Raw genomic sequence first — 26,758 nt, 5'->3', positions numbered from 1 at the left:
TTTCTATGAGCATCGGAGCTAATACCGCCACAGCTGACGATAAAAAAAACTTAACGCAGCTTTGTAAAAGGGAGGGGTAAATACATAGTAACATAGTAACATAGTAGATGACGGCAGATAAAGACCCGAATGGTCCATCCAGTCTGCCCAACCTGATTCAATTTAAATTTTTTTTTTTTCTTCTTAGCTATTTCTGGGCGAGAATCCAAAGCTTTACCCGGTACTGTGCTTGGGTTCCAACTGTCGAAATCTCTGTTAAGACTTACTCCAGCCCATCTACACCCTCCCAGCCATTGAAGCCCTCCCCTGCCCATCCTCCTCCAAACGGCCATGCACAATCACAGACCGTACAAGTCTGCCCAGTAACTGGCCTAGTTCAATCTTTAATATTATTTTCTGATTCTAAATCTTCTGTGTTCATCCCACGCTTCTTTGAACTCAGTCACAGTTTTACTCTCCACCACCTCTCTCGGGAGCGCATTCCAGGCATCCACCACCCTCTCTGTAAAGTAGAATTTCCTAACATTGCCCCTGAATCTACCACCCCTCAACCTCAAATTATGTCCTCTGGTTTTACCATTTTCCTTTCTCTGGAAAAGATTTTGTTCTACGTTAATATCCTTTAAGTATTTGAACGTCTGAATCATATCTCCCCTGTCTCTCCTTTCCTCTAGGGTATACATATTCAGGGCTTCCAGTCTCTCCTCATACGTCTTCTGGCGCAAGCCTCCTATCATTTTCGTCGCCCTCCTCTGGACCACCTCAAGTCTTCTCACGTCTTTCGCCAGATACGGTCTCCAAAACTGAACACAATACTCCAAGTGGGGCCTTACCAATGACCTGTACAGGGGCATCAACACCTTCTTCCTTCTACTGACTACACCTCTCTTTATACAGCCCAGAATCCTTCTGGCAGCAGCCACTGCCTTGTCACACTGTTTTTTCGCCTTTAGATCTTCGGACACTATCACCCCAAGGTCCCTCTCCCCGTCCGTGCATATAAGCTTCTCTCCTCCCAGCATATACGGTTCCTTCCTATTTTTAATCCCCAAATGCATTACTCCGCATTTCTTTGCATTGAATTTTAGTTGCCAGGCATTAGACCATTCCTCTAACTTTTGCAGATCCTTTTTCATATTTTCCACTCCCTCTTCGGTGTCTACTCTGTTACAAATCTTGGTATCATCTGCAAAAAGGCACACTTTTCCTTCTAATTTAAAACAATATACAGAATAGCTATAAACAGCCTTACAATTTTCACAGACAAGCAAGCCTAGCTGATGGGCTTCTAGAGATGCAAGATGGAATGTCATTTTCTTCTGGGGGAATTCTGTGCAACTCTGTAGCATAGAATTCACATAGAATTATCCTCCTACGCAAAATCATATTTTACACAGAATTCATCTGCATGGAGATGGGCCATATAGCTGGTAGAAGGCAGGTAGCAGGTAGCTAAGGCAGCAGGGTCTGGAGATGGCACACAGCAATGGCAGCAGCAGTTAGACAGGGGGGAGGGGGAGTCAGAGGACGCAATAGCTGATCCACACAGGTCACAGGATGCAACAAGAAATGGCAACTGGGCTGCATGGGATAGGAGGCAGCAGCAGCTGGTTCATGCAGCCAGGATGACTCAGGCATCAACTGCCAGGTCAAATTAACATGCAAACACACAGATGATTTTATTTTGTCTGCTTTTGCCTGGTTATATTTTTGTGTTAATTGTAAGTTTCATATGACTAAATAAAGATAATTTGAAAAAAATAAAAAATAAATAACATGCAAACAGAAAAACTAAGATAGGGGCTGAAAAATTTATGCCTTGGTAGTGGATCGATGACGATAAGACACGTGAAGCTAAACCACTGTGAGATGGTTTGAGTGGTGAGTGGTGTCGCTGAGGTCCCGAATTGATGTTTTGAAGCTGGTTTAAAGAAATATCAAAATCGAGTGGATCTAGGAGCTTGGAAATAGTATTTTTGAATTTACCGAAGAATAGTTTCTAAGCAGAAGCAAGTTATAAAGTTAACATCAAATGTTGAGGTCAAAATAACGCATAATTTTGCAAATTTTATATTTTTCTGCACAGAAGTTTACTTTTTTTTTTTTGCACTGAATTTTCCTTTGAATGTGCAGAATTTCCCCCACATTCAGACCATTATTAGCAAAACTAGAAAAACTTTGCTGGGACACAATGCATCAGATTGACATAAGGCAGAACTGAGTCATTTAAATGTTCCTAGGGCCTAGAGGGCTGTGTCGGTCTCTCAATACTTTCATATGAAGAATTGGGGCCTGAATGACAGTGTTACCATGTATAAGTTTCAAATCTGTAATAGCGCAACCATCTTTCAAACTGTCAATTACGCATTTATTTAACTGGTTAGCGGAATGAATATCGCTGCTAACTGGCTAAGTTGTGGCTCCGCCCACACTATCTCCCTAGACAACCCATTCCTTAGCCGGTTAGGAAATGGATGGTTACTAGAGATATTCAGTGACACTATCCGATTAAATACCAAATAAGTAGAATATAGAATAAATCACTAGGAAGTCACATACATTTGATCGCAGCTCTGCGAGGGAGATTCATTGCAAACTGTGCATCATATTTTAGTGACTTCCTATGGATCTGTTCTGTATTCTACTTATTTGGCTGTTTTTGGATCCAAGGATCTCTCCATGGTAGTTTGGTTGATGGACTCCTGATGCAGGCATCATTGCCAAAACACCGCCGTGTTGAGTCCCTACAATAAAGTTTCATTGTTTAACCACTTTGTTTAAGACTTATATTTAAACCAGTCTTCTTTCTCACCTGAATTGCCAATTACATGTCACTGCTCAGTTTGTCTATATTAAAATTCCCAGCAAAGGCCTTACCTTAAGCTTCTCAAAGCGATCACTCAGTGAGGCAACCTGGTGATCCCTGTGGCGCCCCACTAGTTTGCATAAGGCACAAATCAGTTGATCATCAGGGATACAGTACATGTTCACCTTCTCATTCTCATGCTCCAGACAAGTGAGACCTCGCAAGTGTGTGTCTGGCACAGGTTCCACCAGCCGGTGGCTGGTAAAGGGCTTCTTATTGGGGTGTGTTGCCCTTAGACATCGATCACAGTATGACACCTCACATGTGATGCAGGTCTTCACTGCATCCCTAGGTGGATCCTGTTCACAGAATTGGCAAGCAATCCTTTCGCTAGTCATGGCGGGACTGTTTCTGTAGGTTCTCTCTCTACGACTCTCACTGGGCGAGTTGGGTCCGCTTAAGGAAGCTTTCTGAAACCGGTCAATAATGTTCTGAAGGGTTACATTCCGCTTCAGCCCTTCTAGGCCTCGGTGGTTAAGTGAAATGACATATCTACAGGTAGGGCACTGGAAAGCAGTTATAGGTTCGATGGACTCGCTAGACGTGCAGCTGGAAACCAGGATACGATGGGCACAGTTGAAGCACAAGCTGTGAGCACAAGGCAGCAACAATGGATCTTCAAATAACTCCAGACAAATTGGGCAGGTCAATTCCGACTCCAGTGTTTCCATCTTTAGTTAAAACAGTCCTGCTTCAGAATTAGAAACCAGGGGTGCTGGTTATCTACCTGTAAAAAAAAAAAAAGAGAAACAAAGCAACAGTCAGGTCAAAGAAAACTCTAAAAAAGTATTTAGGGGCACAGAATGCACTTTGTCATGATATTAATACTAACAGAGCTGGAGTTCTCAGCCCAGTCCTTGGAACATACCCAGCCAATCAAGTTTCCAGGATGTCCACAATGAAAATGCATGAGATGAATTTTCATGCACTACTTGCATTTTATGCAAATGTATTTCATGCATATTCATTGTATCTTGAAAACCTGACTGGCTCAGTGTGTCCCAAGGACTCAGAACACCTGTACCAGAAAATAGCTTCCTCTCACATAGCCATTTTGTCCCTACCAAAATAATGTTCTAATACCAATGTGTTTCAGAGGGTTATGAAAATGTCCATTCTCTACTCCAATTTTGATGTGGATTTCTCAGTATGCCGCCACTAAGATCTGAAATTCTTACCTCGTGGATACAGGCTGCCAGAGGGAAGCCTCCCCCTTACTATCACAATAAACTATTTCTGTAGAGCTACCCAGCAGAAAAGCAAATCCTTATCAACCAGAGTAGAAATCAACTGCTCCTTAACACAGAGCACTGCCACTGGGTCACCAGGCTGCCTGCTGGATTTAAGCGCTGACTTGTGACAAGGGCATAATGAGAGACAAAAAGCACTATATTATTACAAAAAAAGAAGCACTCCGTCCATGGAAAGCATAGGAAAAATTCATCTGTAATGAAATGGAATGTTAAAACATCTGCATCTAACAAAACTGAAAGTTAGGAACTTTACATCCACAAGCAAAAAAAATTATCCAGCCCCAGAAATGCTAAAGAAATACTAAAGAGAACCTGGAACATAGAAACATGCTTATGCAGAAAGTTTCTGTCACCTTCAACTCTGAACCTATTGAAAATGAACTTTCACCGACAGCACATATCCACAGGAGTGGCTCTACACATGGCTTTGTCTGCTCACTCATGTCAATACTCCCAATAGTTCTGTGCAGAGGTAGGCAATTCCAGTCCTCAAGAGCCATAGGCAAGTCAGGTTTTCAGGATATCCACAATAAATGTGCATGAGATAGATTTGCATCTCAAGGAGGCAGTGCGTGCCAATCCATCTCATACATATTCATTGTGGATATCCTGAAAACCTGACCTGCCTGTGGCTTTCGAGGACTAGAATTGCCTACCCCTGGTCAAGTGTATTCTCTACCAACAGGTTTCTCTCTCATTCCTGTTCTAACCTTGGTACTGAAGTACATGGTGCCTATTTCTAACAATGTTCCCCTTCTAAAACATAGTCTCTGACTTGGGGCTTTAATGTCCTTGCTGTTGCGACATCGGTGGCACCTCATTCCATCTGAAATAATAGTTTATGGTTGCTTGAGAGTTACTATAAAATAGTTTTGGCATTCTTCCCCCTTCACCCACCCCCACTTGTAGGTCCAGCATCTGTTCCTCCCTTCCCACCCTCCTTTCTGGTCTGAGTCACTTTTTCTCCTCCCCTCTCCACCCCCCACCCACACTTATGGGTCCAGCGTGTGTTAAAGGTGCGTCTGTTAAAAGCATATAATGGCTGGTCTGGGGCTTCCGATTGTATATGTCCTGCCGAAGAAGTGTAGAAAAAAAGCATATGTAGCTTGCATTTTCACATTTGAATGATTTGTTGTTAATTCTCTGCCCCTCCCCTCTTATGTCATGCAGCAATGATGTGCTACAAAAAGGCACACCTATGGTTGACACTCATGCATCCCTGTGACGTAGCTCTTCTTTGCGGTTTCTCCTATGACTGATTGAATGGGATTACGGCAGACCTCCATGAAATTCATTTGCATGTGAAATTGTTTGAACATTGATCGCCGTTTTCAAATCAGACAATTTACCAGCACCACAGCAACCCACAGGATTTTAATGGTGATTTTAGAGAATCTGGCTCTAAGAGACTTATATAAAGAAAAGTAGATGCTTACTATTCTTTATAGAATGCTAGCATAAAGGGGCCAAGAATGTGCCTACATGTTAGATGCAATCACTAGCCACAGAGCTAGTGTTAATGTGTGTGCCTAGATTGCAAAAGAATGCATACAGATTTTAGGATTTTGTAATCTACCCAGCCAAAATTCAAAGCGAATTAACTGGCTGGGAGCAGCCATCAGTTAACTCGCTTTGGTTAACTCATTCATTCACACCTATCCGATCATTCAGTGCCAAAGCCCAGAACAGGCCCAGCATTGAATTTCTGGTTTTAGCACCAGTGGTGGACAACAAACGCTATCCACTCTGATTATCAGAGGAATCATGTATAATTGGTTGCCCCAGCCTCCAGCCAAACTCCACCCAACTGCAAAATAAACACTAGAGCTGCCTGATTCCCAATTCGAATCGATTTAAATCGATTCGATCTGGGCGGGAAAATCAGTCTCACCAATTCAGTGCAGAGGGGAGATGAACTTCGGGTATGTACCTCTCTTGTGACTATCGGTTGAGAAGTGGAAAAAGTCAATTATATATTTAGGGGCTAAACCGGATAGTACCTTAAAGCAAAAGCATCCCAGCTTGAACTTCGCACATGCCTCCATCGGCAGCCAGTGCAGGAGTCAGTAGGAAGGGGTTATGTGATCAGACTTCTTCAACCCAAGGATCAACCTGACCGCCGTATTCTGTACCAGTTGCAGTCTCTGTATGTTCTTCTGGGAGATTGCCAGATGGGCGATGTTACAGTAATCGAGATGGCTTAGTATTAGGGATTGTACCAGAATTCTGAATGATGAAACGTCAAAGTATGCTCTAATAGACCTTAACTTCCAGAGAGTAAAAAAACCCTTTCTGACTAGGGAGCTCACTTGGTCTTTCATGATTAGGCCTTGGTCCAGTATTATCCCCAGAACCTTCATTGTAGGTTGAATAGGGTAGCTGAGTTTATTGATGCATAGTGATGTTGTGGTGACAAGTGGGTGTGGCGAGGTCACGAAGAATTTAGTTTTTTCTGGATTAAGCTTCAGTCTGAATTCTGTTGTCCATTGTTCCATCAAGTTTAGTACTTCTGTAGCCATGGGGGTAGCTTCAGAGAGAGAAGTAGCGAACGGGATAATGATTGTAAAGTCGTCTGCGTAACTGAATAATTTTATACCTCGCTGGGCCATCTGTGCACCTAGTGATGACATGTAAACATTGAAGAGCGGTGGGGATAATGGTGACCCCTGTGGAACGCCAGATGGGTTTCTCCAGGTATTAGAGAAGTTGTAATTAAAACGTACTTGATAGGTGTGGGACATAAGGAAACCTTGGAAGCAGTTTAGAACCTCACCTCTGATGCCAATTGCGTCTAAGCATTGTAACAATTTCTCATGATCGACTAAGTCAAAGGCTGATGTCAAACTGCATGATCAGGGCATTATGGCCCTTGCTGAATAGGGAGTGTAAGTAATCCAGGATCACTGCGATCACTGTCTCGGTGCTAAACAGAGGTCTGAAGCCAGATTGGGTTTCATGTAAAAGAGAGAACTGATCAAGGTATTCCATCAATTGGGTATGTACCAGATCTTCCATGATTTTTACGAAGAGTGGGATGGATGCTACTGGTCTATAGTTGGTTACTGATGCTAAGGATTGTTTACGATTTTTTGGAATTGGGTAATTATTATGTGACCGTTATTAGTTGGGAATTTTCCAGTTTTAAAATTATCGGTCAGATAGCTCCACAATGTTAGTTTAAAGTTTAATGGGGCTGCTTTCATAATGTCAGGGGGACAGGGATCCAGAATGCAGTGTGATTTAGTGTACTTGTTATATAGTTTGATGTAATTATTCCATTCTAGATCTTGAAAGGAGTTCCAAATCATATTCGCTGGTATTTCATTTTCATGTATGTTGGCTATTTGTTGTGCACATATGTTGTTTGTCGAACAGTTGTTTCTTAAGTTTATAATTTTTGAATTAAAATGCTGAGCTAGATCGTTTGCTGAAGGTGGCTTAGTATTATGCATGGATTGAGTGTGGCGTGTGGTGTCAAATAAATTTGTAACCAAGTTGAACAGTTCTTTTGTGTTGATTCCTTTAGAACTGTTATTGAATGTATTAATTTGGGATGAATAGAATGCTTTTCGGTTTTCTTTTATCAATAATTTGTAGCTCTTTATGTTGGATCTCCAATTGTTTCGGTCTGATAGTTTTCCCGTTTTTTTCCAGATCCAGATCCAGAAGAGAACAAAGCATGTGATTAAAGCAGAAATGGCAAAAGGTAGAAAAAAAGATTTTGTTTTATTATAGCTGTATTGATAAATGTTTTTAAATAGAAAATGAAAATAAAGTAATATTTTTATTAGACTAATTGTAATACATTTTTTTACTAAACAGGTCAGGACAAGATGCCATAACAGCAGTATACTATACTGACCTGAACAACGAGGTTTAGGCCTCTGAAAGCTAATTTAAAAATGGATTAGTCCAATAAAATGGTATTTTCTTATTTCCTATTTTTGTTTAATTTCTATTTGTAAAGTGGTGATTGTTATTTGTCAGTTTTTTCACATTTACATCTGCTATCTTTATATTTTCCACAGTATTAGGGGACATGTGTTACTGTTTCTGTGGTATTGCATTGTATGCAGAGTCTGGCTTCTTGACTGTTTAGTTTAACTTTTGTTTACATATTTCTATCTTTAATTTGTGATTACTTATTCCATACTGGGTGAGGGTATATCTGTGTTCTATGTGTATGAAAAGGACATGGTTTTTCTGTTTGCATTGACTGTGCAGGATCGATCTGTATTAATCTGGCTTGTTTAATTTTATAATAAAAATTGATTCAACTTCAAACTTAAAAAGCTGTGTCATTGAAAGTAAATTGAATCGAATCAAAAAACTGATTCAATAGGCCAAATCAAAACATTTTTCCCTGATTCGGGCAGCTCTAGTAAACACCATTACATTACATAAAGAATACCGCTTAGCCAGAAACAATCATTCATGCATGCATGACTTCACTTTTGTGTATGAATAACTACGTAGAATACTGACATTCACACATTTTCTTGCTACCTAAATTTAGGCAGCTCCTTACAGAATTACCCTCCAGATGTACTAAAAACAACCAAACAGCACATCACCCTGCTAGCTCCACTACTATCGTAGTAAAAGAGCGGTGGTAGCAGAATGTTGTAAGGATGCTAAGCAGTAGCAGAGACAGAGAAGTGTCTTAAGTTGAGGGAAAAATGGATGTTGCAAAGTATAGAAAAATCTGTTTCACTCTGCCATAGACCTGGGACTGAGGAGAAGATTCAGCTTTCAGCAGAACAATGACCCAAGCCCAAAGCAAAACTAAACTAAACTAAACCTTGGGTTTATATACCGCACCATCTCCACGAATGCGGAGCTCAGCACGGTTTACAGGAAGAAGGATGAGAGAGGAACTACAGTGGAGAGATTAAAGAGTTAGGTGTAAAGGGGGAAGGTGAGAGGCCTAAGAGGGGGGAAGTGTTACAGTTTTGAGAATAGCCAGGTTTTTAGGTGTTTGCGGAAGAGTTGGAGGGAGCTTGAGGTTCGGAGTGGGGAGGTGAGGTTATTCCAGATCTCAGTGATTCTAAAGGGGAGGGATGACCCAAGTTTGCCTGCATGGGAAATACCTTTTATGGAAGGGAAGGATAGTTTAAAAATTTGGGAGGATCTGGAGGAAGTAGGGGTTGGGGAGTTCCAGGATAGAGGGATAACGGCAGGAAGGATGCCATGTAGGATCTTGTAGGCCAGACACACACATTTGAAGTGGATCCTGGGGATTACTGGGAGCCAATGGAGCTTAGACAGGAGTGGTAAGACATGATCAAATTTGCTTTTCGCAAAAACAAGCTTAGCTGCGGCGTTCTGAATCCGCTGAAGTCTGTGGAGGCTTTTCTTGGTTAGGCTGAGGTAGATAGAATTGCAATAATCCAATCTGGAGAGGATGATGGATTGTACTAGGACTGCGAAGTGTTTTTGGTGAAAATAGGGTCTGACTTTCCTTAGCATGTGAAGGCTGAAGAAGCATTTCTTCACCAGGGATTGGAGATGTTCGTTGAAGGATAGAGAAGAGTCTAAGGTGACACCCAGAACTTTGCTTGAGAACTCGAGCTGTAATGGGGGACCGGAGGACAATGGGATGGAGGAAGGTAGATGGTCTAATTTTGGGCCGAGCCAAAGGAGTTTTGTTTTGGACTCGTTTAGTTTCATATGCATTGTGAATGCCCAGGATTGGAGGTTCTTTATGCATGAGGATATGTTCGTGGAGAGGTTAGTGAGGTTCGAGTCGGTCTCAAGGAGGACGAGGATGTCATCAGCGTAAGTGTAAAGAGTTTCAAGGGGGGATAGTTGGAGTAGTTTCAGGGAGGACATGTAAATGTTAAAGAGGATTGGGGAGAGGGGTGAGCCTTGTGGGACACCACAAGTCGGGGTCCAGGGGGAGGATGAGGTGCCGCTCATGTTAACCATGTAAGAGCGGGAGCGCAAGAATTTGGAGAACCAATAACTGTGAAGTGGCTCAGCAAAAAGAAAGCAAATGTCCTTGAGTGGCAAACTGGCCAAATCATAGCCTGAACCTGAATCCAATAATAAATTTGTGGTGAGACTTGAAGAGTGCAGACCACAAATGATTCCCTAACATATAACAGTACATTTTTATTGGCTGGGAATCATTTGCAGTATATTTCTGCATCTCGATGGCCACGAATTTGGACTTGGAGGTTGAAATGTACAGCGTCAGCATCTATGAGACAAACTTGTTTTTTTTGTTGCATAGGATTTTTTGGACCCCCAGTTCGTTTGCAAAAGTTAGACAGTTCTAAATTTAATAGATGCTGGCATTATCATTCTGATATAGGGACTTTGGATCATCTGTTATTCTATTGTCCATTGATACTTAATTTTTGGAAGTCGATATGGGGCCAAATTAATGTTGTGCTTGGGTCATCGATACCACTGACTTATGAAGCCATAATTTGTGGTACTCTATTACATGTTAAACCTTCTTTGGATCACTATAAAAGTCGGCTTCTCTTAATAATGACGGGAATAGCCATCCAGATGATAACACGCAATTGGAAGAGTTATGAGCGACTTAATTATACCTTCTGGTGGGCAAACTTATGTTCTAGTTACAAATATGAAAGAATGAACACTGAATTTTAGGATATAATAGTGCATTTAAAATGGTATGGAGCACATTGACATCATTTATTGAGTCACAATAGCTGTCATGTACCTTTTCTTTTTATCTGACTTCCTTACACATCCAGGGTGGGAGCATTATTGTCTGATATACCTATTTTATCTATATATTGAAATTATGTATATATTTCTACTTTTAGTAGTTGGGGGGAGAGAAAATGATTGTTTTTCAAATTATTTGTATATTTAAAGTGCGTTTCATGATTTGTTTAAGTTTAAATTCATTGTAGTGCACTGTTAATATTTGAAAATTAATAAAGATTTACAAAAAAAAAAAAGGGACTGTCATGCTCTGCATTACTATACCCTGTTATGTTTTATTATGTATGTAAACTTGAGGAGTTCAGAACAAGTTATAGGTTTACATACATAATCCAAATAAATGTGCGAGAGCCTAGGCTATACTGCCAAAAAGAAAGAGCTAAAACTCTTCTCCTCGACAACTCATGGCTAGTTCTGAAGCCAAAAGAATCTCCGCGAAGTATGTATTAAGTTTAAAAAAAAAAAAAAGGTGAAGATTCATGCATCCTAGATGCTTTGGTTTTTTATTCTGTCACTTTCTGAATATTTCTATCTGCCCTTTCATGTTGAAAGTGTAGACAACGTTGTACATCCATGACACAAACTCCTACTTTTAAAGCATTTTGCATTGTATATTTTATACAGCGCAGTCGAAAAATGCTGTAAACGTACAAGAAGACTGAAAGAGCTGTTAAAAGGCACTGTAAACACACCATTAGCCTGAAAAGATTTGTATACAGGGGGAAAGTAATAATGAAAGCCCTTCATGTGCATTAAATAGCATTTTACTGTCAGAAATTGGGGCTTTGATTACTACCCAACCTGACTTCAGCTAGGATGCACATTATTTTGCCCAGAAATCGTACCTACAGAGAGAGCAGGCATGAATCTCCACAGGTAATGTTGCATTAGGAAATAATGAGAGCTAATCTACCTGCACAGTTTTGCTTTTCTTATTGCTGCAAACCCCATGTAATAACACTGCCCACAGGGTTTGCGCAACAGCGCAGAGGATGATTACTGTTCCCTATATCTGCTCTACATGATCTGAGAGCAAAAAGAAGTGGAAAAGAACCTGCTACGCTGCTAGAAACAGAACAACTAATTAATCAGCCTCCTATTTCCCCAAGCATGCTGAAGATGAAAAACTCAAAAAGAGCCATCTCCAGTCAAAAATATGCAGAGCTGGTTAATGTAGATTTCAAGAAGATAAACTCATCTAGACAGTTAGCAGTTATGATATCTTTCACTAAGCAAACAAAACGTTTCCCTGCTCTAAGGCAATAGTAAAAATATCTACTTTTTTTTTCATTCTCTCCTTTATATTATCTGAGGATTTTTTCTCTTATATGCCCTCTCTTAAGAAATGACAATGACCCCTACCCAGGTCCAGCTCAATCAAAGTAGTTAGCATTGTAAAGTTCCTGGAGGAAAAGTCCATAAACCATTATTAGCCAGGTTATGAATAAAAAGGAATAGATATACTCTTTAGGATCCTGCCAGGGCATCCCTCTTGCCAGCCATCAGATAAAGTTACGGGAGGCATTCAGGGTGGAGTCAAGGAATATCAGGAGGATCTTGTGGGTGTCAGGGTGCAGTCAGGGATGTTGGGGTGTCAGGGGTGGTGTCGGGGAGTGTCAGGGGTGGAGTCGGGGAGTGTATGGTGGGGTTCGGGGATGATGGGGGTCAATATTAACTGGGGCTTATTTTTGGGGTAGAGCTTATATTATGAGCATCTTGAAAAATCATGCTAGGGCTTATTTTTTAGTTAGGTCTATTTTTGTGTTAATACGGTACCTGCAGACTATGCCTCCTTCAACTTCAAATAGGCTTTGGGTCCCCTGTGACAAGTTTCAGGTTTCAAGTTTATTATGTACAGTGTTCCCCCGGTCATTTGCGGTTCGTGGTTCTGGGACTTCCTGTGCTAAAGTCGGGCTTCACAAATCAGGAGCTGCATGTCAAAGCAACTCCTGATTGGTGAAGCCTGACTTTAGTGCAGGAAGAGGCGGTCTGAGCATACCGCTCCCGAGAGAGCATGGTGGAGAGGAAAAACGGTGACGGAGTTCAAAAAAGCATGGGATGAACACAGAGGATCTAGAATCAGAAAATAATAGTAAATATTGAAGAACTAAGGCCAGTACTGGGCAGACTTGCACGGTCTGTGTCTGTATATGGCCGTTTGGTGGAGGATGTGCTGGAGAGGACTTCAATGGCTGGGATGGTGTAGATCAGGGGTGTCAAAGTCCCTCCTCGAGGGCAGCAATCCAGTTGGGTTTTCAGGATTTCCCCAATGAATATGCATGAGATCTATTTGCATGCACTGCTTTCATTGTATAGTAATAGATCTGATGCATATTAATTGGGGAAATCCTGAAAACCAAATTGGATTGCGACTCTCGAGGAGGGACTGTGACAACTCTGGTGTAGATGGACAGGAGTGAGCTTTGACGGAGACTTCAGTAGTTGGAATCTAAGAACAGTACCGGGCTGAGCTTTGGATTCTTACCCAGAAATAGCTAAGAAGAAGGAAAAAAAACAAAAAACATTTGGGTCTTTATCTGCCATCATCTACCACTTACTATGTTTTTCAGTCAAGATGTCTTTTCCTCCCTCCAAAGCTGCACAGTTCCCCCATGCCTGTTTGAATCCTACACCAGCACTTTGTAATTCTTTCCTTTTTGTTTGTTTTAAATTGTAAGCTCTCCAGGGACAGAAAAATACCTTTCTGCAACCTGGATGTACCACATACTATGTCTAAATACAGACATCCATCTTTGTGGACATGGATATCCCTTCCCTTTCTGTAATCAGAGCTGGATTTCCATATTTTAGTCCCTCCCAAGTCCCTCCTAGAACATGTCCAGATCACACTCTATGCCATATGAATGTACAGCAGTTTTAGACGTCCATATTCTGGCTTTATAAAATTGACAATAAAATGATCGACACACTGGAGTTATTGAACCTTCACCTTTTTCTCGCCACATGAAAGACACAGACTGCACAAGTCTGTCAGGCATCTGGCTTAGCTCCCCCGTGCTGGATTTGGCCACTCTTTTTTTGTCTTTCACCATGTGCGGGACATGGACCGTACAAGTCTGTCCAGCATCAGGATCAGCTCCCACTATCCGCTCCCAAGGTAACACGTCAATAACCAAGTTGTGTTTCCATCTTCTTTCTATTTAAGCATCCCCTGTGTCTATCTCATGTATTTTTTAATTCGTTCCCAGAACACATGGCGTTCCCCATCATCTCTTAATATCTAATGTGAAATAACAGTTATGGTGATACAGTGTAGCATAACCTCTTTGTGGTTCCTACTGCTTTTCTGGAACTTTATGATGCAATTCTCAAGCATAATCTGAAAATGAATTTGTCTATTAATGTCTTCGTTTTAATATTGATGAAATTTGACCTGCTAATGTCTGTTCATGCTTTCCTGGAATTTTGTGACACAGCGTGGGGAGGATGAAGTTTAAGAACCTGTTAAAAATGTGTCCAACTATTTTGCCTTCCTGTGTTACACTTATTGTTGTTTGTCTTTTTATTGATCGTATGGAACTCAAGATAATGAGTATGTAATTTGTAAACCGCATAGCCAATATGTGGTATATAAATTTTTAAATAAATAAACTACATGCTTATGTTTTTTAATTCAACCAAAGCAGTTTTTAACTCTGTGGAAATCTACTTTTGGAGGGGCGGGGGAGGGAGGGGCTTTGATGGATATGATACCTGCTGGGGGATAAGGTCTGTGGTTCAAATGTAAGTAAACAGCCGTCAGGAATCAGCGTATGGAATGTCTGACTTCTCTACAGATAAGAGTAGAGGTAGATTATAGGGATGGGATTAGAGGTAAGTTACAAAATTAATCAGGGACCACTGTTCAGGCACTAGGCCTGATGGGCCGCCGCAGGAGCGGACCGCTGAGCAAGATGGACCTCTGGTCAGACTGAGCGGGGGCAACTTCTTATGTTCTCTACACACCAGTGATGATGGAAATTCAATATAAATGTACATTTTTAGACTGGGAAAATAAAATTGAAAGGGAGAAAAGTTAAATGCTAAAATGACAGACAAAATGAAGAGAACAAACTATGGCCCCCGAAAGATGCATCTGTCTCTGGTGCATTACATCTGAGGCAGAAGTTAAACAATTCTGTTTCCTCTTTCTTTCATGTTCTTTGAAGTCCTGTGAATGATGTACCTCATGAAATCTCCGATTTGATTAAAATTTGTTTCGCTGATGCTAATGAACTATCCTGAGCACACACCATGCTATGAAAGTATTAAAAATGCATACAGCGTGCGAGCTTGCAATTTAAGTCATGAACATTGCACTATTACCAATAAATCCTTCATTTCAAAAGCATCTCACGCTCTTCCCTCTGGGAACACTCAACTGAAACAGCTGTTTGAACAGAATCACATCTTCTAATAAACTTGAACATAAAAACAAGCGTTTTTCACCAAGAAAACTATGCAGAAAGATTTCTCCCAGATTATAATGCCAGACTCCTGAGACTCCCTACTTCCCAAACTCGCATGTCATGTCCAGCACCACAGTAAACCTCCTAGCTCCAACCCCCTCCCCCCCCCACGAAAGGTCAACATCACAGGAAGATTACACATTTAATTACCATGGTTTAAACCACGATCCTATAACATATGTATTGGAGAGTTCACCCCTCCTTCCTCCTATCTATCATCTCCTCCCCCTTTCCCCAAAACTAATGCAACCCTACACAAAGCCATTAAGTTCAAATTAGGCCTCAGCTTTCTTTGTGAACGCACACACTTAAGCCAGACTTAGTAGCCAACGGAGCTGTGGGTCCTTCTTCCCTCCTGGTTTTCTAGTTCCATCTCTGTAGAGCAGGGGTGTCAAAGTCCCTCCTCGAGGGCCGCAATCCAGTCGGGTTTTCAGGATTTCCCCAATGAATATGCATGAGATCTATTTGCATGCACTGCTTTCATTGTATGCTAATAGATCTCATGTATATTCATTGGGGAAATCCTGAAAACCCGACTGGACTGCAGCCCTCGAAGAGGGACTTTGACACCCCTGTAGAGTAAGAGACCAAGCAAACCACCATCTTAGTGTAGCTAACCTCCAGCTGGGCCAGGAACTTGATGCTGATGTCCATTCCCCCATCCCACCCGCCACTCCTTCTCTGAACCCCTCTACCATCCCAGAGGACTCCAAGGGATGATACGCCTGTCAACACTGCACTCCCCATCATTGTTGAGCTTCACTCTCACGTTGACCAGAATTTCTTCTTCCCGTTTGCTCAGTCTGCTGTGAACCAGGGCAGAAAATAAGAAGTTGTCTGTTTAAATCCCACACCAGTACTTTGTCATTTTCTTTCCTTTTTATTTTAAATTGCGAGCTTTCCAGGGACAGAAAAATACCTTTCTGCAACCTGGATGTACCACAAACCAGGTCTAAATACAGATATCCATCTTTATGGAAATGGATATCCTTTACCTTTCTGTAATCAGAGCTGGATGTACATATTTTAGCCCTTCCCTGGTGCTGCATAGAGCATGCCCAGACTACTGCTGCCCGATTCAATTAAAAAAAAATTTTTTTTTGATTCAATTTGGCCTATTAAATCGATTTTTTGATTCAATTTGCTTTTCCTGCCCAATCAGGCTTTTTTTTTTTTTTTTTCAAATGTCCTGGCAGATTTATTTTGTAACCTCTTCACCCACCCCGCCCGCTTTTGCCTTCTCTAACCCCATGCCAGTGCTGTGGTATTAACAAAACAAACAAACAAGCAAAAAAGTCTTTTACTCTCTCTGTTAGGTCCTAGCTCACGTTCTCCATCAGGAGCCCCAGAAGATCCTCCAACACACCTTATATAAGACAAATATATTTGTGACAATGAGGGAAAAGCCTTCTCAAGATAATTTAGAATTTTTCAAAAACATTTCTTCAATGGTGGTTCACACACCACACAATCGATATGCCAGCTATAAGAAGTTGCACTTGCGAGCTGAATTATACCCAGTTTAAGTGAAGTTGCAGAAAACTACTAACACAAATAAGATGCATAAGTCATCAAAGAAGAAAATTGCCCAGACTGTCCCAAAGAGACATCTGCTGGCACTATAGGTTTAGATTGCAAGACAAACTCTACTGGACTGGGAACTGAAGATCTCACCTTGGTGTTTGAGACCTAACCTGCTGCTTCCTGCATACAGTACCTAGATCCTATGGACACTGTGAGTTCACCAGAGTCAAGCTCAGTGTTTCCTCTGTAGCAGTTTGTTGGCATGCAGATACAGTTGCTTTGCTGACTGTCAGGACACGCCAAAGAGGGAATCATGGCCTATGGTAGCTACCACTGCTGCTATCAGTATTGGAGGAGTTCTGGCTTCTCTCTCTCTCTCTCCTTGCCCTGTGCCCTGGGTCAAACCTATTTTCCTCCATGCAGCATCTTTCTCTTCCTCCCCTCCATTATCATGTGCAACATTTCTTTCTCTCCCCATGCACCATCTCTCCTTGCCCTCCATCCTATGTCCAACATTTCGCCCTCTCTCTTCTCCATGTATGTCTCCCTCTCCTCCAATATATGCAGGATTTCTCCCTCTCACTCCTTTCTACCTCTTTGCTGCATCTCTCCCTTCATCTCCTCCAGTCCATGTCCAACAATTATTCCTCTCCTCTCTTCCCCCATGCACAGCAGCATTTTATCCCTCCCATCCCCCGTGCAGCTTTCCATTCTTCCCCCCCTTCCCCCTGTGCAGCTTTCCATCCCTCCCTCCCATCTCACTGTACAGTAGCTTTCCATCCCTCTCTCCCATCCCCCTGTGCAGCACCTCCCGACCGACCCCTTCCACCATGAGATCTGACATACAAAAGAAGTAATAGCGGTGGTGGTGGTGGCTGGCAGGAAGAGGCAGTGCTCTAAACAGGCTGCTACTGGCCTGCCATGCCAGAGCTTCCCTCTGCCGTATCATCACTGATGTCATCAGTGACATGGCAGAGGGAATGCCCCGGTGGGGCAGGACAGGAGCAGCCTGTTCCAAGTACTGCTTCTTTCCACCCAACACCGCTGCTGCTGCTGCTGCTGTTTTAGGAGACCTGGAGGTGTCAGGACCCAGTGAGTCCAATTTTTTTTAGAATGTGAATCGGTGAATCGATTTGAATCGGCGAATTGGGCAGCACTAGCTTTAATATCCTTGAGGCACTGAACACTGCATGCAAAAATAGTTGGTAATGTAATTTTTTTCACTATTTTTTTCAAGCAGAAACGTTTTTACAGATATTATCTTAAGTTTGATATGTTTTATTCTATGTTTAATTAATTATCAGGAATTTTATGCTTCTCTAACTACTAGGCATGCACTGTGAATTCACAAGCCCCAGCTGTTGCAACTTTTTACCTTCTTTACTCCGAACTACAACATTGCTCCCTATATGTTAGCTAGAAAAGATGATCTTGGAAAACAGGGTAGACTGTTTAATGGCATTCTGCTCATTACTTTTTATTCTGCACTAGCAACCAGCATGCTTCTTAAGTGCTCACAAATAGATCTCATAGACACTGCTACTTTGATAACTAAGGACCAAGAGAAATGCACACGCTAAAGACATTCACCTCTTCTCCTGCAGATCAGGCAATTAGTCTAAGAGATGCAGCTACTTTTAAACCCAAAGAAGCAGCACATGTGGAGCAAAAGAGACCTATTAATAGAACAGCATGACATTAGCTACCAGCTTGCTTCTAGTAAAGGAGAACAGACAAGTAAGAGCTGATTCTTGGATGACCCTTGTTGCATGATGAGCGTTCATGCAAGGTTCAATAGACATTGCCGAGGCACTGGGTTTTGTTTATGGTGCTGTATTCTAACAGAAATTAAAATTACTTTACAGATACAAGAAATTATGCTTTGCTGTCCCCCTCTGTGAAACACTCGCGGTTATCCTTTCACATTCAGCAAGTCTTACAGAATAAATAGGATTTTTTATTTCATGGTTGGCTGACAAATATAGAGTATGAATGATTCTGCCATTCATCGTGGTGGAAGCTATAACACAACAGACAGGATGATGGGCACACAATTATACTGTGGGATAGATGGAGAAAGACACACAAGTTGCCAATTTCATGAAGCATATACAAGCAATGTTATATGGAAAAATATATGTTAACTAAGGCTCATGTTATCATAACACTTATCAATCAAGCTGAAGGTCAATATTGTTTTATTTTTAGTCAGGTGATTTTGTGTAAGGTTTTGAGAAATCTACAATACAATGTTCCCCCGCAAATTAGCGGTAGGCGATTCGTGGTCCCGGTCATTCGCGGTATTTTCCGACCGCGAATGACCGGGCAGGAGAGGGCAGAGGCAGGAGAGGGCAGCTGGAGCGCCGGCGAGTGAAGGAAATCACTCACGGTATGCTCCGACCACCTCTTCCTGTACTAAAGTCGGGTCTCACCAATCAGGAGATGTGTCTTTCATTAATCCAAATAGAGAGCAGTTTTTCCATCTCTTCCATACATTTTGATCTCCTAGAGGTCAGTGTAGTAACCCCTTTGGCCACATCAGCTGCTTTGAAAGCTTCTTTATTTTTCAAAATGGTACACATAGTCAATTTAGGCATCCCAAACACAGCAGCGAAATCAACCACACGTGTACATAACAGCATAACATTATACTTATAGACCGCGTTACTAAAAAGTTCTACGCAATTTACAAAAGATTATAAACATTAAACATAATTGTATATTTGAATGAGTCAGCTAGTACCACTTTCATGCTTAGAAATAAGCTCTTTCTTAACTTCAATTGTAGCTCTAATAGCTTTCCTCATGCTCTTATTTTCCACTGGACATATGGCTAATATAGGTGGCCTGAGGGCTGTGCAGGAACAAGATCGGGCCCACGTGGCAGAAACAGCAAGATTGGGTCCCCCTGGCAGAGGCAGCAAGATTAGGTCCCCCGTGGCTGAAACAGCAAGATCGGGTCCCCCTGACAGAGGCAGCAAGATCGGGTCCACGTGACAGAAACAGCAAGATCGGGTCCTCTGGCAGAGGCAGCAAGATCAGCCCCACATGGAATAAACAGCAAGATTGGGTCTCCCTGGAAGAGGCAGAAAGATCAGGTCCCCCGTGGCAGAAACAGCAAGATCAGGTCCCCTTGGCAGAGGTAGCAAGATCGGGTCCCCCTGACAGAGGCAGCAAGATCAGCTCCCACGTGGCAGAAACAGCAAGATCGGATCCCCCTGGAAGAGGCAGCAAGATCGGGCCCCCCCATGGCTGAAAAAGGCAAGATCGGGTCCCCCATGGCAGAAACAGCAAGATCCGAATGTACAGAAACTGCAAGCATTGCTCATCCCAAAGCTTCCCTCCCAGGCGGAAACAGGAAGCTGCGTCAGAGGGGAAGCTTTGGGCTGAGCAACACTTGCAGGTCCTGTACGTTCGGATTCCAAAGCAGCATTCGGATTCCGAGACAAAATTTACTAAAAAAAAAAAATTTCAGATTCCAAGTTTTTTGAGTTCTGGGGCGTTCGGATTCCGAGGTACCACTGTAGTGCAACACAAGAAACATTCTCGTATTCCATTCACATCCACTTTCATGAGTGTGTCATATTTTTCCCAGTCAAAAGAAGAAAATATGGTGATCATATGACTTGAGGCCATCAAAGCAGCATCCATGGCCAACAAAAAGCCTGTTTGTCTACTGCAGCATACATGACTTACTAAAAGCTTACTGCACATCTTGCACTACTAGGAAGAGTCATTTTGAAATGTAGCCCAAGCAGTCACATTGTCCAAACAAGAATACAGTTGTTCCAAGTTATCTAATAATTGCCTATTGCAATCATGAGTAGTAAAAGTGCTCACTGAGAACTCTAAAGGTGAAATGATTCTTTCTTGCCAACTTGTTTCCCCCAAACACTCCTAGCACCATCTCTTCTCCTCATCTGCCCTTCTCTGTCATATGCCAGCACACTTCCTGTTCCTTTTCGTCAGCTACTTCATATTTCCCTGCTTCTCTCCACTTCCTCTAACAATGATGTTCAAAAGTAACTTTTTCTTCCAATGAAATTCCTACTGCCTCAGTAGGATGCTCCTCCTACTCTGTTATCCCCAGTGATACTACTCAAGCTTTACTATCTCCTTCCACATCCTTTACTAGTGACAGTTCTTACACACTCATCCCTCTACAGGAGGAGCAACACTGAAAGAGTGTTGGGGTGGGAATTAAAAGAGAAGTATCATAGTTGGTGAAGATGGCAGTGGAAGAACAACATCAGAGAATCTGAGATACTATGGAATGAGGTGAGAATGAGGACAATGTTGCATCACTGGGTGGTGGTCAGAAGTAGAGATTTCATCAGGGGAAGGTGAAAGAGCAAAAGATGAAAGCAAACGTATGTATCACAGGTAAGGAGGGACAACGGGAGGAGTAAGAATGTAGGGAAGACGGAGCTTTACGCAAACATCAGGAAAGCATTGGAGAACGGGAAGCAGAGCTCAGCAGTGTAATCAAGAGATGGAAAGGAGAGCAAAATGCAGCAGCATCACCCAGGTGTACAAGAGAAGTGGGAACAGAACTCGGAGGCATGTAGGGAAAGAGGAAAGAAGTGGAGCATCAAGCAAATGTTCAGGGAAGTTAAAACCTCAGACAAGGGGGAGCATAGGAGGTGTCATGAACAAAGCAACACACTGGCTACCTCCACTGCTCTTTCAGCTCCCTTAATCTGTTCATCCATTTCACATTTCTACACATTTTCAGTGCTCACTGTTGGGACAAAATAAAAAGAAGTAGTTTGTTGCAGAATCAAAGCTTTACCTTCAGAAATTTAAAAACATAACTGTCTCTTCAGAAATTATACCTACCCTTCAGCATCACCACTATGATTATTTGTTTCTTCCATTCCCATTGATCAGTTCTACACACTGAGTAGCAAGTAGCATGGAATCTGTTTCATTTTCATTATTGGAGGCACTATTGATTGAGAGACACTTCTATGCCTTTGACAGCACCAAGGGATACAATGACAAATTTACTAGTATCTGACTTCACAGAAACTGGAGTGCTTGACATTATTATGCCAAACCAATCAGTTTTTAGATCACTATGTAGCAGACAGTATATTAATGGATAGAGATGGCTTAGAATAAACAGGAGGGTTTGTATACTTGAGCATTAATCCAAGTCATTTGATGCATGACACACCCAAGCACTTGGATCCAATTTAGCAAGTTCTACTTAAAATAATGGTCAATACCAGGGGTCAATACTGTGAACTCCAATGCCTGCAGAATTGTTTCACTGATGCAGCCCACACAAGGACAAAACATGGCCATGTTGGGCTTGGGATTTTAAAGTGTTTTAACATATTTATGCTTGCGGTGAATACATTTTATATACAGTCTACCTACACTAGTCTTTATTTTTTGCTGTCAAATAGCAAGCGCCAGGAGGAAAAATCTGAACAGCAGGATGTGGTGGTGTAATGTATGCTGTGTGGAAAGGAAGATCAATAGCAGCATGTGCTGGAAAAAATAAAAGTGCTCAGTAAGGACTCTTGCAAAGAATTACAGAATGAGAAAATTGGTATTGTAGAAATGCCATGAATTAAAATAAAATTGACTATATCTGTATAGGACAGAGTTGGAAATCTGAAGTTTTGACTGTAAGGACTAAACCAGGAGCTAACTGTGGAAGCAACAATGAGCTTTTGACATGCAAGATCAAAGTAAAGCTTTGCAAGAAGATCATTAGAGACCTCCCAAAATATGACATTGAAATTATTCCATCAGACTATTGGATAAAACTAGACAACATGTTTGCCTTTCTTGATATGGGAGATAGAGAGTCTGAAGAGTTATAGAATTACATTACATTACATTACATTAGGGATTTCTATTCCGCCATTACCTTGCGGTTCAAGGCGGATTACAAAAGGTTAATTTAAAAAAAACAGAGTTACAATGATTAGCAAGAGAGGTAAGTTGTAGATCTTATAAACATTTAGCGGGTTGTTGAGGGTGAGGTGGTTTGTAAAAGAGTTAATAGGTGGTCATAGTGGAAGTTCTTTTGTTATTATTAGTGCAGTAATGGGTAGATCAAATGTCGGTTTTAGAGTTACTAAACGGTCGTGATGTTATTGCTGCTTCAGGAATTTCTTGAAAAGTGTGGTTTTTAATTCTTTTCTGAACGTCCTATAGTCTGGGGTGGTCATCAAGAGGTTGGAGATCTGGTTGTCCAGCCTTGCGGCTTGGGTGGCTAGGAGGCCGTCGTGTAGTTTTGTTCTTTTTACTTCCTTGATTGGGGGGGGTATGAATGGGGAGTGCGTTTTTCTGTGTCTTGTAGTGGGTGCTTGGATGAGGCGATTGTTCAAGTATGATGGGCTGTCTCCGTGTAGGGTTTTAAATAATATGCAGTAGAATTTGAATTGGATTCTTTCTTGGATTGGAAGCCAATGTGAGTTGATGAAGGCTTCAGTGATGTGGTCATGTTTTTTCAATGAGTAGATGAGTCTCAAAGCTGTATTTTGGATTGTTTGGAGTTGTCTGATCGTAGTTGCAGGGCAAGGAAGGAAGAGGATGTTGCAGTAGTCCAAAATACCTAGTATTAGGGATTGTACTATAAGTTGGAATTGTGTTCTTTCAAAGAATTTTCGGACTTGTCTCAGATTTCTCATGATTGCGAATGATTTCTGAATTGTATTATTTATTTGCGGTTGCATAGTGCAGCATCTGTCTATGGTCATGCCAAGTAGTTTTATGGTGGTTTGGATGGGATATTTGATTGCGTTTATGTCTAAGTTGGTTGTGGTTTGGATCTTGTCATTTTCGAGAAGGATGAATTTTGTTTTGTCTTGGTTGAGTTTAAGTTTGTGATTTTTCATCCAGGTTGTGACTGTTTCAAGTGTTTGGTGAAGTTTGTCTGTCATGGTAGGTTTAGAATGATCGTATGGGATGAGGATGGTGATGTCATCAGCATAACTATAGGTGGTTATGCCCAGATTGTCCAGATGCGTTCCTAGAGAAGCAGTGTAGAGATTGAAGAGGGTGGGGGATAGTGGAGATCCTTGTGGTACGCCGCAGGGGTTTGACCATGATTCTGACTTTTCTTTGTTTGATTTTACACTGTAGGTTCTGAGTTTTAGGAATCCTTCAAACCAAGAGTATACTTTATCTATTGCGTCTAAGATCTGTAGAAGGATATTGTGATCCACTAAGTCGAATGCCGCAGTTAGGTCCAGTTGTATGAGAAGCATTTTTTTCCCTGTACTAAGGTGTTGTCTGACGGTATCCATAAGGGAGCCTAGTAGTGTCTCTGTACTGAAGTTTGTTCTGAAGCCTGATTGCATGGGGTGGAGTAGGTTGTGGTCATCTATGTAATTGGTGAGGAGTTTGGCTACTAGGCCTTCTATAATTTTGACATATAGCGGAATTGAGGCTATAGGTCTAAAGTTAGATGGGTGGTTTTGTGGTGCTTTTGGGTCTTTTTGGATTGGGGTGATGACGATTTCGCTGAGGTCAGCAGGGAATGTGCCTTCTGTGAGCGTGAATTGAATCCATTGTAGAATTATGGTGCGGAATTTTACACTAGAGGTGGTAAGGAGATATGAGGGGCAATGGTTGAGGACATCAAAACCATAATTAGCGATGAAGCTTAAAAAAAAAAACCCATTCCAGAAGAGAAAGAAAGCCAAGAAATTGCCTTGGATCTCAGAAGAAACCAGAAAAGTAGCAGAATAAAGAAGATAAGCAAAACTTTCCAGTGATGGAGAAAAAGTATCACAAATGAATTGAGTGTTTCATTATCAAGTTCAGCAAGTCAAAGAATGATATCTCAAGAATATTTGTCAGAAAATTGAATCAGAACATGTAAAAAATGAAAATACCAGATTAGTGTATCAGGATGTTAAGAAACTGTGGCAGAAATTCCAATCTCAATTGGGGATGCTTGAAGAGATCAAACCGGCTATGTCATTCAAAGTCCAAATGATGAAGTTATGATTTTATTATATTGGTCACACAGTCAGAAAAGAAAGATCATTGGAGAAGGACATCATGTTAGGGACGACAGAAGGAATCAGGCAATGAGGGCAACCTTCAATCAGATAGCTGGACAAGTTGAAAACAGCTAAGGGGATGATGTTGGAGAACCTATAGAAATTTCCCTGATGCAGTTATGGCAAAACGGGGGCCCTGTTGGAAATCTTATGATGGGAGTGGATTAATCAGATTACAGCGGTGATTGGAAGCCGCAAATCTTGTGACTTAAGCTTCAAGTTATGAAGAATTCTGCTCTTCTCAGTTGAATGCCATGGTAGATGGCACTTCGAATAAGGTAAGTTATTTTAATTCTTTACATGTGGAGTACGTTATTTTGAGTATTTTGCGAAAGACATTATAACATTATTGAAAAAGTATTGGAAAACATTTTTTATATGGAATTTTTCTGACCAAGGATGTGTCGCCTTGCCTCAATATTGAATTGAATTAAACTGAGGTGAGGTGTATATAAACACTCCTGATGAGGATCCAAGATGGCTGCTGATGCGAGTTACTGAGTAGACGCTGGTGCGGATTTTTCCTGATAGCCTATCTTGGAGCATTTTGCTTGTTTTATTTACCTCAATATGCCGAAAAGAAGGGGTAGGAGCGCTGCTGGAGCCTCACGGCATCCCGAACAGCAACCACCGGCAACATGGAAGAAATGCTAAGGCACATGCAGGACATTATGGCACCGTAGGGGACTCTGCCGCTTGAGACACTCCAGGCAAGCAGAATGGAGGTGTCCCAGCGTAGTTTGGAGACCATGCTGAGTTCTGACGTTAGAGCTCCTCCCTCGCATCCCCGAGCAACCAGTTCCCCAGAGGTTGAGAACCTACCGGAAGTCGGGATTTGTTCTCCCTCAGAGGCTACGCGGAGCTGTGTGGCAATAGCTGACTCAGGTTCACAGGCTTTGCAGGAGAGCCTGAGTATGGAGGGTGATGCCGTAATAGCAGAACTTGGACCTACCCAGTTTACTATTTACCTAAGAAAAATCAGAACCAGCAACAGGAAAATAATCAAGGACCAATAGATGTATCAACTTTATTGGAATTATCAGATAGAGAAATGGCTACTTCGGCAACACTGGTGGCAACTTTAGCCCTAACGCTGGACATAAACTGGATATTGAGACTTTTCTTTAAAAATAGAGCAAAATAATTTTTGGGATTCAAGATACAAATGTTTCCCTAGGGATACACAAAGGCGTAGAAAAGAATTTCTTATGTTAAAACCTTGAATTATAGCTCTTGGTGTAACTTTTTACCTTTGTTATCCCTACAAGTGTATTATACAATATAATTCTCATAAATATGTTTTCTTTGAGCCCTACCAGCTGACTGCTTTCCTCTCTCTTTCCCGATTTGAGAAGGAAAAAGAAAAAGGGGTATAGAATGTATTAGATGCCCATATTAGTTATCATTCTTCCTATGTTAGTTTTCCTTAAACTTGGTATTTTGGAATTTTTTTTTCTTTGTTTTGTAGATTTTCTTGACTTAAAAGCTTTTCTGTACAAGTATATCTTGAATAGTATTTTGAAAATAAATAAATAAAAAAAATTTTTTTAAACTGAGGCAAGCTTGTCTAGGGGGGTACTTTTTTTCTGAGACCCTTGTGAACACTGAGGTCTTTTCTCCATTTTTTATGCTCAATTAAGATGATTTAATCTGTCCTATCTGTTTCTAAATCCTCTGAAGGGTGAAATATATTTTGAATGGTTTATTTAAAGTGATTCGTTTCCATCCTCCATACATAAAAGAGTCCACTATATACAGCTAAGCTACAAATCACCACCTCTTCTGCTCTGACCCACAAAATAGGAATAAACACCTTAAAGCTTTGAGTCCTCTAAATGAAAGTGCTATCATCCAAAAATCAGCTCTGAGAAAATTGCATTCCACTAGGGCAGTGGTCTCCAATCATTTTCA

General features: G+C 41.4%; 1 protein-coding gene across 10 annotated transcripts in view; it reads right to left on the bottom strand.

Moving 5' to 3' along the window:
• Window positions 1-26,758, bottom strand: part of LOC117360819 (probable E3 ubiquitin-protein ligase MID2) — a 651,807-nt gene that overhangs the window by 553,200 nt on the left and 71,849 nt on the right. For all 10 annotated transcript variants that reach the window (XM_033945263.1, XM_033945261.1, XM_033945267.1 and 7 more), the window contains exon 2: window positions 2,878-3,593. In XM_033945263.1, the coding sequence (XP_033801154.1) occupies window positions 2,878-3,537 (660 nt within the window). In that variant the 5' untranslated portion in view covers window positions 3,538-3,593. The remainder of the gene's footprint in view (window positions 1-2,877; window positions 3,594-26,758) is intronic.

This window comes from Geotrypetes seraphini, chromosome 5, assembly GCF_902459505.1.
Source record: "Geotrypetes seraphini chromosome 5, aGeoSer1.1, whole genome shotgun sequence".
Lineage (NCBI taxonomy): Eukaryota > Metazoa > Chordata > Amphibia > Gymnophiona > Dermophiidae > Geotrypetes > Geotrypetes seraphini.
Note: the sequence above shows the minus strand (reverse complement) of the source record. Positions and strands in the feature narration are given on the sequence as shown.